Source organism: Palaemon carinicauda, chromosome 8 (genome assembly GCF_036898095.1).
Source record: "Palaemon carinicauda isolate YSFRI2023 chromosome 8, ASM3689809v2, whole genome shotgun sequence".
Classification (NCBI taxonomy): Eukaryota; Metazoa; Arthropoda; class Malacostraca; order Decapoda; family Palaemonidae; genus Palaemon; species Palaemon carinicauda.
In genome coordinates, this window is record NC_090732.1 from 155,820,704 (window position 1) to 155,835,185 (window position 14,482).

The window sequence follows — 14,482 nt, forward strand, 5'->3', positions numbered from 1 at the left end:
CGTATCTCCTCACGCTTGAGGAAATCAGCTCTATACCTGAGGCACACTGATGACAACTTTGTAAAGGGAATGTCCTCTCTATGAAGTCAAGGAGCTACACAAGACCTTTGATGAGTGTGGCTGCTTACCTTTACCCTGGAACACAACAATAACTGTCATCTTCATTTCCTCGATATCTGGGAGGAGCCTACTGACATGGGCTTCAATATCTCTGTATATAATAAGCTAACAAACCTCTGTCTTTGTCTAAAAAGGAATAGGAGTCTCCCACTTTCTATAAATCTACCACAATTAAAGCCCTTTTGAAAAAGGCCATTTCCAGCTATGCATACTGGAAGGCCACCCGCAAGAAACTAGACAGAGTAATTCAAGTCTTGGTAAACAATGGGTACACCAACAAAGATGTTAATAAAGAGCCCTGAATAATTGGTATAACAATGCTGAGCAAGAACCAGCCTCAATGAAGACTGGTTTGTACTTTAAAGAACAAACACATAAGCAATATCAAGAGGCTGATAAAGCCTTAAAAAAAATCATAAACAGTAATGTTTCTGCAGTGGACCCACAAAAGATCCTAAATTTTGCTTTATATTACCAGACAGCAAAAACAAGAGAAATAGCTCTGCCCCTCATGTGCAGGACAACCTAAAGAGAACCAGTTACGTCTACTGATCTATACATCCCGTACCATGCGTCTCTCCAAACAGGTTTCCTATCATGTTCAACAATATGCCCTCAATGGCCATCCTCAGAAAATTCATGGCAGAGAAATTACAAGGGAAAACATCAACAATGAAAAAATTATAGGTACAGCCCCCACTAGTATTCATCTTTGAATATTTGAGCCCCTCCATATCCAGCAGGAGGAAACCACACTGAACACTACATATTACATGTTTCTCCTGCTGACCAGCCAATTGCAACATGCAACTCCTACAACTGAATGGCGATAATGATGATCCAATAATGCAAGATGAGTGACACGGGAGCCTAACTGAAACAGTATCTTTCTCGATCAGCCAATCAGGAAACAGCTCAGGTTAGCCTGCAATTAATGCCAAACTACAACTACAGAACGTGAGTAATGACATCTGTCCAGAACAGATTGCTTGTCACAGTGCTAAGCCAGAGTGCAGCCAGACCAATTAACAACTATCTCATATTCTTCCAACCAATGGAAAATTAGCAGCCCAAGAGGCTTCGCTAGATTTTTCGTATACTGTACTGCAATAATGGTTAGACAACTCACATTCTCCTGTCTATCCCAAGCTGAATAATGAGCATGAACTTCTTTGCTTGAAATGTTGTGAAGCACTGAAAAACACTGACAACTCTGGAACCGATCACCAAACTGGGACCTGCCTGAAATTATCACCTTGATTTCCCTTACAATAACAACTCCTGTCCTATTTTCAACTTTTTTGTTTACTAAAATAAAGATTAAATAATAGATTATTTCTCTCCTGAATACTGAGATGCTCGCAATTAGTGGCGAATGCAGTATTCTTGAAAGAAAAATCATTAGAAACCGTGTAAAAGTTTCATATAAATTGAATGCCACTGAAGCAAACATTGTAATATCAATAATATGGTTATGAGATAGGTTAATGTCTAAAATCTTTAACATTTCGCTACTTACATCTATCTTTAAAATTATTATCATTTTAGCTGAAGTGGATACTTTTGGCCAACATTAATTATCCTTCATATGCAAAGGCTTCTTCACCTATTTTATCTGTTGATCCCTCAGTGGTGATCTAAGGAATAGGCAATGATTCTCCCAAGAAGACCGAGGGTACTGTTGTCACCAGCCCTGAGGTCCTTATTAAAGATTGATTAACAGAACGCCATCTGTAATGATTGAACTTAGTTCCCCAATCAGAGGAAAGTTCAACTGAATTGACATTTATGAAATATTCTAATCATACATTTTGATTATTGCTTATGGTGGAGAAATAAGTACTCTTGTGATTACCTGTTACTTGTATCTGTTTTACTTTTTGAATCACTATAATATTTATTTTAATAGGGGGGATTTTTGTTTTTTATTACATTTTCATTGGAGAATGTCATTTGTTACCTTTTCTTTTGTTTTAAAGAAACAAAGAAATTCATAAGTTTTGTTGCCATGACCTCTTCCTCAAACTATATCTCCAACATGTTTCATCTGATACAGAATGGTTTCCTCAACAGTTAGCAAATTTGGAATTGTTGAATGTCTATCAAGACTTCTGTCCACTAGTTAAACTTTTAGATTACAGTACCTTTCACTTTCCTTTGACAACATTTGCTTACATGATCATTTGATTTAGAAAACAAACAAACATTCCAATGGAGATACAATAGGAGGCTTTATTTTGATCCCATTATAAGCTGCTGATATTGTTACAAGGAGATTCGGTAAATCTAACGTTAGTACAACCATACAACTTTTTCTCCTTTGAATAAATCACAACTTTTAATATTGCAACATCTACTATCCCAGTACCAAAAGAATGACATCAATCTCTTTCAAACTTTTTTATTAATCTAAAATAAATATTCTGCCAAATCCAGACCTTACCTGGTACAGGCTTGAAAGGGTTTATAAAACCAACATTGTTAGCAATAAGCTCTTTGTCTTACCGTATTGTATGTTAGACCTTGCTTAAGTCATCATGTGTTGGGATTTCTGACAGATGAGAATGAGAATGAAACTTGAAACATTCCTGATTATATTTAAGATCTAACTTAAGACAGTGTTTTTCATGTCAGATGGATGGTTACTTATAATTATGTCATACCAAGCTAAAGTCTAATTTCATATCTTTTGATATATTTTGAATAAACATCATTGCACACTGACATCTTGAAGTATATTAATACAAACGGAGGTACAGAAGTGTCGACTGATAACTTTTACAGGCTGTAAAAACGGGTTTAATTTAAAAACAAAATTAGATGTCTCTCTATCACAGTATAAGTCCTTTGTGAATATCTATAATTCCTGAAAGTTTCAAGTTTTTAAAACCTCTTTGGGGTATCTGCCACACATTGAAAAGTATCGTTTAAACATAGAATTTCCTTTAAAACCATCTTACTCTAAGAGCTTGGTAATGAAACTATGATGTTTGACAGCTTCACAAATTTGGCCATTCAATTTGATTATTGCTTAAAGTAGTTGTCTAATTTTACTAATATGATCACAGAAAACAAGCAACAAATATAGATGTGAATATAAAACAAAACAAATATCCATTCAGCAATACTAAATTTATAATGTTTAAGTAACATACTCAACAAAAATGAAAAGAAAAAAAGATAATTTCTATATATGTATCTCCTCACTCATGAAACATACTTTTCAATAACAATATGATTAAAATGAGTTAAAATGTTCAGAGAGCTAAAATAGAGTTCACTAACCTGTAACATTTAGCTCCATACTGGCATGGACGTCTTGGTTTCTTCTTAGAAGCAGGTGAGGTACCTCCTCTTGCTGAATTTGGAGTTGATGCTGGAGATGACGCCAATAGTTTATTTTCTTCTTCCCCACTTGCTGACTCCTCTTCCTCATCCCTAATAACTGGTTTTGCACCTAACTGATGTTTCGATGTTGCCTTGCCCTTTTTGTTGGTTCCATCCTTCGCTGATACCTTAGTTTGTAGTTCTTCATCAGGTTCATTCCCTGAATCATACTCACTGTCTTCATCACTAATAGCATGGAGTCCCTTTGAATTATTCTTTAAAGGAGAACTTTTATTTTTAGTAGGTGTTCTCTTTTTGGGACTAGTATTAGTTGCTGTCCTATTTTTGGAAGGAGTGTGAACACCTTTCTGTACAGTCTGCTGCTTTGAATGTTCATCATTACCACTTGGGATCATATCTTCTCCTTTGCCTTTATTGCGGTTATTCACACTGCTTACATCTGCCTGTAAAAAATCGTGATTTCTTTTTATTTTAATGCTTACTTGGATTTCATTGCTATTTATATTTAAAGGAAAATAAATGACCTCTACAATCCAAACTTTACTCTCTGACTAAGCAGGGTAGCTACATGGTCAAGAGGGAGAGCTGGGCTAAGGATGTTACTCCTCCAGCTTCAGCCATGCCCCATTTAAAAAACAAATATATATCCCATATATTGTATATACCTTTCTCCCTTAATGTATTAGAGAAAAGAGGAGAAAACATGATGTCTGACGGCCGTGGATAAACTTTACAAAATGGTACTATGATACTGAAATAAAGTCATAATAACCAAAACTTTGAGGGACTTTACTTTCTTCATAACAAAAAAAAACCAAACCTCACATCCATAACCTAAAATTTTATATGATAAGAAAACATTCAAACTGAACTATCAATTACATCCACTGCTGGACTAAATATGGAACAATCTTTAAAAGATATCTATAGTCTCTCAAACACTGGAAGCATACATAAAACATTTGCAATGTTCCACTTCCAAAACTTTGTTAAAAGACATATTCTTTCCCAAGGTAAACGGAGTACCCATTTCTTTAATACATTGTGTCCTGACACACAAAAGTTATAAATAGGCCTCATCAAGGTATCTGCAGGAATCAGATATTTTAAAAATCACATTCTTGGATAATGGTCTTGTAAGAATACATTTTTCACAAACAAGACCTTCTACCTGGTTGTTTTTTTGGCTCTAAACATAACAAATTTGGAGATAATTTGAATTTTTCCCTAACTAACATAAACCTGTACCTATTTATATTGGATATTACTCCGGCAGAACTGGAAGGCAGATAATTAGATTTAAAGTGCAAGGTGGCAACCCTATCTAACCATTAATAGTAGGTAGGTAAGGGGTGGTTGGGGGCTACCCAGCCACCTATATCTACTCATGGTTCAATGAACCACGTCGCTTTTTGCTTGCATGTAGGACTTACTCGGGGACAGGTGATGGAGGGCCAATTTATATAAATAGCTACAGGTTTGCATTAGTTATCTCTGAATTTGTCATTTGTCCCCATACTAACAAACCTTCGCTATTCATATTGGATGACTCACTTTTAGGAGGATGGTAAGTCCGACTACTGGCTTAGTCGTTGACCCTAAGACAGTATTAGACTGTAATAAAGGGAAACCTTGCACCTTGCATATCAATACAAGTGAGTATGATAGCGGCCTGAGCAACTAAAGTAGTTGTGAGAGATATCATAAGAACGTCTAGGTAAGAAGATGCTCCTAGTTAAAATAGGAGCTCTGCACTTAAAAAGACGTTTCCCAAGGCCTACCTCGCAGGAGGAGTTGGGAACGTGTACGAGTGTATGAAAAACATACTGTACTTGGTTACACAAGGGAAGGGCTTATTACCTGCAGAGGTTGAAGCCAGCTTTGCAAAAGGACCCATGGCACTGTTCCTCAAAGGAGGGGATGATGATGATGAAAGTAAAAGAGCAAGGCATACTTTCATTCATCCCAGTCTTACCCCAGGTAGCCAATGCCTTCAACCTTCTGCTATTTGTCCAACATTAAGCCTGAGTTATTATTAAACCACTTATTGTGTCCCCACCACAAGAGTGATAGAGAAAACGTCTTCAGTGGGTTACGTCTTGTAGGTATGGTGAGGTGAAGATTAGACACGTATCCACTCTACCAATGGCATGGTTTGTGTCACAAAGGAGCTGCACGAAAGCGTTATGGACCACAGGAGCGATGGAGAAAAAGTATTGAGTCATCTGTGGGTCACGTCTTGTAGGAAGGGTGAGGTGAAGATCACACACATTTTCACCCTACCAATGGCACAATGTGTCACAAAGGAGCTGCTTGAAAACGATATGAACGGATTCTGCCCTAAAACATTCAGAGCTCTGGGTCATCTCTATGAGGAAGAGAGGAATTCTGTGACTGGTATAGGACCTGTGTCCCCATCACGGACAAGATCCTTACAGCCTCCTTTGACCTTCCTAGGGATAGCGAGGCAAGCTGAACCTAAGGAGCGAACTCCTTCATTTTTTTCCAGAGGTATAACCACAATATAATCACTGGCATGAAAAAGAAAAACTATGACGAGTATCTGAGCCAGTGTGCAATACTCTTGGGGCTAGGTAATCACTCTCCTCGAGGTATGTCCTCAAGAAATTTCCTGTGTTACAGCCTTGATTGCAAAGTGGCAGGTTCCCAGTTGGAGGGCTTGAACCTGAGGTTCAAGCAGCTCGGAACAAAATAAGATGTTACTTGGTTTCTCGATGTGAGCGAGAGACGTTGAGGGAGACCCATAGGGTATGTCTCTCCTTTGGTCAAGTGTCACATTGGGAAAGACCTGTCTTTGGGATCAGGGAAATATCTGCAGTTTAGAGCCACACATCACGTAGAAGGCTGTATTACGAAAATACGGATAATCGGCTCAAACTCTATGGAGAGCAATAATTAGAGGAGATGCTTGATGGACAAGCAAAGGTCTTCCGTTGCCTAAGCCTAAGAGCGTAATTCCCTTCGTTGGCAGTTTTTGAGTGCATGAGTAGAATAGCACTCTCGAGAAGAGGAAAACAAGAGACTTCACTCGACTCTCATCACGGTGTATCGAGTCGTAAAGACAGTCCGTAAGGGGTTCTCCAGAGTAGTAGACGTGCAACTGTATATGATCTGTCTTTTTGGCAAGACGAGATGTGAAAAATTAATAACTATCGTTAGGGAAAATACAACTTATTTTCCATTTTCATGCTTGCATATTTTTTTAACGTATTGTTATATTTTTGGTGCTACCCACTGTCTAACAACATTTTTTTTTTTTTTTTCTTTTTTTTTGCAACACGCCCTACTCTCTGTAGGGTTTGAAGTGGAAACCAGAGTAAGAGACAATAGAAGTACTGTTCTGTACAAGAATAGGTTACTTCATCAAGAAAAGAAAAAAAAAACACATACTGCAGACATTTATGTTGACAGAAACTCCCAAGTGTGAGGGATTTGACCTGAACTGCAGTGAGATAGCCCAGCCAGTGGACTGCGGGAACGTATGTATATCAGATATACTTTGGGTATCCTGTTAACCCATAGAATTGTTGGAAGGAATGTTATGAACTACTGTGAACTCATCAATGATGAAGAGAAACCAATTTAGACATTCCTTAAAGATGTTAGTTTTGCCGCATAAATTGAGGAATAGTATCTTTTATGTGAAAGAAAAGACTTACACTGAATTTTTGGGTGTGTGTAACTTTAAAATCAAGAGGGGCCTCAGAAAATTATTATAAATGACCTCAACTCTTATCCATTTTCATGAGTGTAGAATAACCATGAAATATTGTGTATCACTGAGGATTCAAATTATTTTTTTCAAACTAAACTGTAGGAATGATATAATTTTTTTTGTTTCATTTTCAAATAAATATTTTTCTTGTTTTTGTAAAGTCTGAATTTAGTAACAGAACCTTTCCTCATTGTGTCCTTTCCTCAGCCACTGTTTCTTTTAATCTCTCTCATAAGTAATTTATCATAATTTTTTCCTCCCACACTGTGTCTTGCTGTCAGATTGAAGAAAAATTCTTTCCCTTTCACCTAATGTTCGGACATTTCTTTACCCAAGTTTGAAACCATTTTACCTAAAGAATATATAGCTATATAAATTCTGCTAACTTCCCAGAAATGAATTAATGGTCATCTTACATGTTAATCCAGCTAGCCCAAGGAAAGGGAATTTAGGAAGGCAGAAAGATTTTAGCTGGGTCCCTTTTCCAGTATAAAGCAAGGGGTGGTACCCAGTATTCCGTTCTGTTGAACTGTTACCTAGATTTTTGGGTATTCCACCGATGGAGACAAGTCCGACTATAAGTTTGCGCAGAAGTGGGGAGAAGCCATCCATTCCTTTCCTGAAGAAAATTGCTCACAAAAGGGAATCGAACAGAAGACAGCAGTCCTTCTCCTGCAAAAAGATCACAGCTTGACATTGATATTCATTCCACTTTCCGAAGGAAGACCTCTAATAAAAAGGCTGTACAAGGAATACTCTTGCAGAAAGGATGGTCTATAAAATCAAAACCCGTGGACAGGATACCCCGAAAGACATGAGTCGATTATTTCGAGCTCGTGGGAGGGGTTCTCTTACGAGAAAGAAATATACTCCCAGCCACTCTGGCCTAAGGAGGAGCTCCAGTTACGGGAGAAAGTCATGGTACAACTTCATGAACAAGCCTGAGTTTCATGAAGTGTAGATAAAAGATATTTCCCCAGAGTGGAAGCAGATGGAGGTTGAATGTGTTTCCACTAAGGTCTGAGGGCATAAGGCCAATGGAGATTGGGAGAACACAGATTTTGGATATCCTCTGTTATTCCTGTCAGTCACTCACCTAGGACTGACCTGAACAATAGTGAGTAAATTGCTATGGCTGTCGATTAGACAGCACTGAATTTATTTCTCTAAGAGGGAGAGAATAACGGTAACCTCAAGAGTTTGTGTCTCCCGCTAGAGGGGGGAGAAAAACATCCGAGATTCGATTTGGTTCAGGAGACTGTCTACCTAATGTAGTTCCTATTCAAGCAAATTTGGCTTTAAAGCAGCCCCATAATAAACAGAACAACAGGGGAGAAGGTAGCAACCAAAGCAGCAACCTGGTTGCTGAGGCAATTTGTTCGTAAGCCTTCCTGTAATATGAACGAAGTGTACAAAAAACACGTACATTCAACGGAGATCAATTCCTGTGTGCTGGATTCAATGCATAAACCTGGCCACTTTGAAGCAGATCCCTTTGATTCCGCCGACAGTGAGAAAACTTTATGAACCGAAGAAGCCCTGCTTGTGATACACAAACAAGAACCCAAAAAGTGAGTGGCACTGAGCCTTGCACTAGCGTATTATACCCGTCGCTGAAGAAGGGTGTATTTTTAGGTTCCAGAGGGAAAAAAACCGTAATTTCATCAACTGAGCAGGGTCTAACAAAGTAGAGTAAGCTAAAGTGTGAAGAGAGACGATCTATGTCGTCTGGGAGAGAGTGCTCTCTTGAGCAGCTCCCTCTCAAGAAGTGGCTGTCGAACTAGAGGCCTTGAATGGAGCAAGCTTATGGTGATCACTAGTTTCTGACTAACAAACATCAGGCACCAAAATAGCCAGCAAACGAAAACGAGCTACCGTCATGTACGACAACGAATGACTAGCTGTTGAACATAAAAACAGCGGACGGTGCTATTGATAAGCAATCGGGGATCGTCTGGCCGTTGAAAAACGGTAATTGGTAGCTGACATATTGGAGATCTGAAAAATCCAAGATCCACCGAATCGGTTGAAATAGTTTCGCTCGAGACTGTGCTCATGATCATGAGAGCCTCTTTCTGGGTCTTGAAACGTCTCGTGTGAGCTCATGAGAGTCCCGTTCACGAGTGTGAGCATCTCCCATGTGAGCGTGAGCATCTTGCACGAGAACGAGAGCATCTTGCTCCTGAGCATGAGCGCCTCGCACAAGATCTTCTTGCTTATGAGTGCGAGCATCTCGCACAAGAGCATGAGCATTTCACATGACAGCGTGAGCGCAAGCGTCCTGCATGAGTCTCGCTTGAAAACGTGAGCAACTCGCTCGAGAGTCCCACACAAAATCATGTTTTGCACAAAAGCATGAGCGTTTCGCTCGTGAACATGAGCATCTGGCTCACGATCGTAAGCGTCTGGCTCACGATCGTAAGCGTCTGGCTCGCCATCCTAAGCATCAAGAGCTTGTGCGTGACTAGATCGTGATCGTAAGCATCTAGCTCATATTCGTGAGAATGTATGATCGTAAGAATTTAATTCATAATCATGAATGTCACCTCGTCTTTAGTGTCTGGCTTGTGCCCGTTATCGTGAGCGTCTTGCTCGTGGTCGCGATTGTGAGCATCTAGTTCGTGATCGTGAGTGTCGATCTTTTGATTGTGAGCTTATACCTCTTGATCAAGAGCGTCTAGCCTGGGATCCGGGCTCATCGCTCATGATCGCAAGCATCTCTACACTCTCGTGATTTTTACCACAAGACACTCACGATCATGATCACGAGAGTTTTGCTCGTGACCGTGAGAGTAACTCAGGGTCAACAGCGTGAGAGAGAGCATCATGACCGTGATCGCGGTCTCATGCATCTTGCTCGTGACTGCGAGGGTGTAACTCACGATCGCAAGCGTGAGGGCAGTTGTGAGCATCTCTGATTGTGGCCACAAGACACTCGCGATAGCAATCACGAGCATCGCACTTGAGCATGTAACTCACAATCGTGAGCGTGAGTGCAATCGTGAGCGTGAGCGCAATCGTGAGCGTGAGCACGTGATTGTGACCATAAGACATTCGAGATCGCGGTCACGAGCGGTGTGCTCGCAGTTATGAAAGTGTGTAACCCATGCTTGTGAGCATGAGCGTGAGCGCAATCAATCAGGAACATTTCGCTCGTGATCACATGGACGTTATCAAGGGTTGTAGACGCTGGCTTAACAATAATGGTCACGATCGTCTCGCTCGCGACAATGACTGTGTAATTCATGCTTGTGAGCGTAAGTGCGATCGCGAGCGAGTTACTTGAACATTCTCAAAGGTTCTTGAGATTCACGTCACAATCATGGTCACAAGTGTCTCACTTCCAACTGTGAGCGTGTAATTCACGCTTGTGAGCGTGAGAGCAATCGCGAGCGTCTCACTAGCAATCACTTAAACATTCTCAAGGGTTGCAGAGACTGACCTCACAATCATGGTCATAAGAGTCTCACTTGTGTCTGTGTAACTCACACTCATGAACGTCTCGCTCGTGATCACGGGTGTTTAGCTTGTGATCGCAAGCGTCCTCAAAACTTGGGAAGAGACTAACGTCACAATCGTGGTCCCGAGCATCTCGCTTGTAACTGAGAGCGTAACTCACGATTATGAGTGCGAGCACGATCATGACCGTGTCGCTCGCGATCACGAGTGTTTAGCTCGTGATCGTGAGCATCATTAAGGTTGAGGAAAGACTAGTGTTGTAATCGTGGTCACGAGCGTCTCACTGGCGATCATGAGCGTTAACGTGAACAGAGACCACGATCGTCATGAGCTCATGACTGTGAGTGTATAACTTATCTTTAGCGTGAGCGGAAACGTGAGCAAAGGTTGTGTAAAGACTCTTCCTTGGAAGGGGAATACTGTATCTTACACCTGGAGGCAAACCTCCGAGCAGCACTCTGTTGCCCTTCAACGAGTTCTATCTGAAATGAAGGTTAACATATAGTTGTTGCTAGAGAAAAACCCAAGGCTTAATTCTCAGTAGTCTCCGAAGGGATTTCCCTAACGGGAATGCTGCCGGAGTAATCCCACAAAGGGAAAACCGAACAGGAGTTTGTCTTCAAGAAGAAGAACGTTGAGATCACGATAAACTACGATCCCGTGATCGTAGTGATCTCTGTGGCGATCATTGATTGTCACAAAAGATGCCCTAATGAGTGTCTCACATCTGATTGTCACGAACGACAATCTGACCGACCAGGAAGATGAGGTGATGAGTCTCGCCCCTGTGATCATTGAACAGAATAAATTCTGAACTCATCATTGGATTGACGTGAACGACATCCTGACAGACCAGGAAGACGAAGTGATGAGTCTCGCCCCTATGATCATTAAACAGAAAGAAAGTCCATCGATCCGGTGATCGTCGAGCATGCAGTGGGTTGACGATCGTCCTTGACCTCGCAATCCTTAACAGGCGGAGTTGCATAAGCGAGCTGAAACACTACCTGTAGGGAGAGAGAAAAAATTGCAGAATGTTGGGAGACGACGAGATCAGCAGAAGACGAGAAGACTCGTCATCAGCTGGAAACAAAGGAAAGGCAAACGGGAGGCAGACCTAGTCGACAGCTAAGACATCAGCCACAGATACAGCCATCATTTTCCCTGAGATTAGACCCCTTCAACTCCATAATCCTTTTGCTATTGCTAAAAGGTCCAAGCAATTTAAGTGTACTGTATTTGAGCTTCTACTGGTGACCAGACCACTGATTGATGTTTATTTTCCAATATTACTTCAGACCTACATGTTGATGTATTTACAAATACAGTAGTTAGACATCCAGAATCTGTAGTGAAAAACTGACACCTTGGAATAACCCTTTGATGCAAGTCCCACCAATCAGTTTCTTCGTCAGATTGGCGATGGTAATCACATGGTAGGCAAATGGACCACTTTCTGTACAGCATATGTGATGTCTATAGAATGACAAACCTTGTGATTGAACCAACAAGTTTTATCACATATCTGGAGAATTACTCATACCTAAAGCTCCACTCCACATGATTAGGTTTAATCTCTAGATAGAGAAAAATAGTGATGAGGAGTTTTTTTATTTTTTTGTCTAGAATTTGCTATAACCACTGTGATGATCTTAGAGATTGTATAAATCAATGGAAAGAGCAGTAGCTTTCTGTAAGTGTACAGTGATGCTTAGGCACTACTAGCTTTGACCATATGGTTCTTGTTCTTTTCTTTTTTAATCACTTTTGACATGAAAGAAATCCCATATTCTCTCCCAAACAATAATGTCAATACAATACCCTATTTGTCAATCCCTTAAATGTTATCCAAGTATCATATAAATATTCATCCAAAATACAAGTAATTTTCATTATTTTTTTTACATAAATCAGTCAATGATGAGTGAAAATATACCACAAATTGTAAGTCTGAGGAAAATCATTATATGCACTCCTTTATCACATCTTGTGAAACATTAAAGAATTAATGATCAACAATGATATAATCAGGTTAACCTCCATTTAATTATTCTTTCCTTTGAGAATAAACACTTGATATTTTCTCGTTTCTATAACTTTCCTAAACCCCCAAAATGAGTGAGAAAGAAAGAGGTATTATTTTACAGTGTTTTTCTGCAATTCACTACAGCAATAAAGACGTAGAAGACAACAGACCAGTAGAAAGGAACAGAAAATAGAGGATAATGGCAGAGATGAAGACCTGTACCAGAGTAGAATTTATTGAGAAAATCCACAAGACAAAATAACGTGGGGAAAAAATAATTAAATATCTCACACCATAAAGGAAATACTACTACTACTACTACTATTACTTCTACTACTATATACAAGAAGTAATGGTGAAAGAATAATATAGTACAGGCAGAGTGAGATAGGGAAATGCAAATGGGGAGAAACTTGTAAATTTTTGGCATAAGCCACAAACAGTGCAAAGAAAACATGATAGAACAAATGAGTGGGCCAATGGTGTATCAGCAAGGAAGAAGGGAAGCAGCAATGTGTAAATCTTATCTGGAAAAAAAATGTTGCCCCTATAATAAGAGAGGCTGCAGAAACAAATGTTATGGGGACAGAGAGAAATACTGGGAGAATAACCTAGGAAGCAAAGGCAACAGATTAATCAGTTATGAAAACAATGCTAAAAACATAGAGGGCAACCAAAGAGTCACAAAAAAAGTTGATTTTTTAAAACGAAGAGTTGCTGAACAAATTAAGTCTCGAGAATCAACTAACATGGGCACAAAGATGTCAAATGGAAGGAATGCTAAACCCAGAGATGGGCAAGACACAGAGGACAGTACCGGGCCACATAACGCAGGGGAATCAGGGAGTAAATTTGATGCCATACACTGAAACGACAGCTACAAGGGGATTTAAAAAAAAAAAAAATAAGAAAGTAAGACGTAACATTAAAACCAGAAAAAATTTAGTGTGCAAAATAACAAATTTGTAAGTAATTTATATTTTTCCTAGTATACAAACCTGGAGCTATTTATAGGGTATACTTCCAGCGTAGATGAAAGACAAAACATGATAATTTTAGTGAGGGATAACTACTCCATCCACTCGTTAGCGGGTGGAGGGTGGGGTAGACTAGCTACCCCACTCACTCACACCTCTTGGCTGAGTAACCACTTTGCTTTATGGCAGGACTTCTTGGGGGACAGGGTGGCGGGCAAATTTGTATCAATAGCTCCAGGTTTGTATACTAGGAAAAATACAAATTACTTAAAAATTTGTTATTTGTTCCGGCGTAGATACAAACCCTCCGCTATTTATAGGGTGACTTACTCTTAGGAGGGAGGAAGTCCTCACCAACTGGTCTTAGTCATGACCCGGGGTCCTCTCTATTTCAATCTGTGATCGATAGTAGAAGGGACCCTACCCTCGGTAAAATCAAATGCCGATTTGAGGTAATGCACTGATAGCGGCCTGCAGAAGCTTGTGTGTGAGTGGAACTAACAGTGTGGCTTGTCTTTAACATAGGAACTCGCGTACAAAACCTATTGTTCTTAAAGACTTACCCAATACCCTCCCTCAAAAAGGTATTTGGGACGTAACAAAGTATTCTTCTATATTTAAGAGGCACAAGGGAAATGGGTCTTACCTGCAGCGAGGTGAGGTCAGCTATGCTGAGGCTTGCGGAGCTGTTTTCCTCAGAGGGGAGAAGGTGAAAGGAAGAAAGGACCCTGGCATTCTTACTCATTCACCCCAGACTAATTCAGGTAGCCTCAGCCTTCAACCCTCTGCTACTTGTCCATCAAGGAGCCTGAGGTG

At 40.0% G+C, this 14,482-nt stretch overlaps 1 protein-coding gene across 3 annotated transcripts in view; it reads right to left on the reverse strand.

Annotated features, from left to right (window-relative positions):
* The window catches only part of LOC137646045 (aprataxin and PNK-like factor), a 159,540-nt gene that overhangs the window by 24,944 nt on the left and 120,114 nt on the right, over window positions 1-14,482 (reverse strand). For all 3 annotated transcript variants that reach the window (XM_068379192.1, XM_068379191.1, XM_068379189.1), the window contains one exon: window positions 3,406-3,911. In XM_068379192.1, coding sequence (XP_068235293.1) covers window positions 3,406-3,911 — 506 coding nt within the window. The remainder of the gene's footprint in view (window positions 1-3,405; window positions 3,912-14,482) is intronic.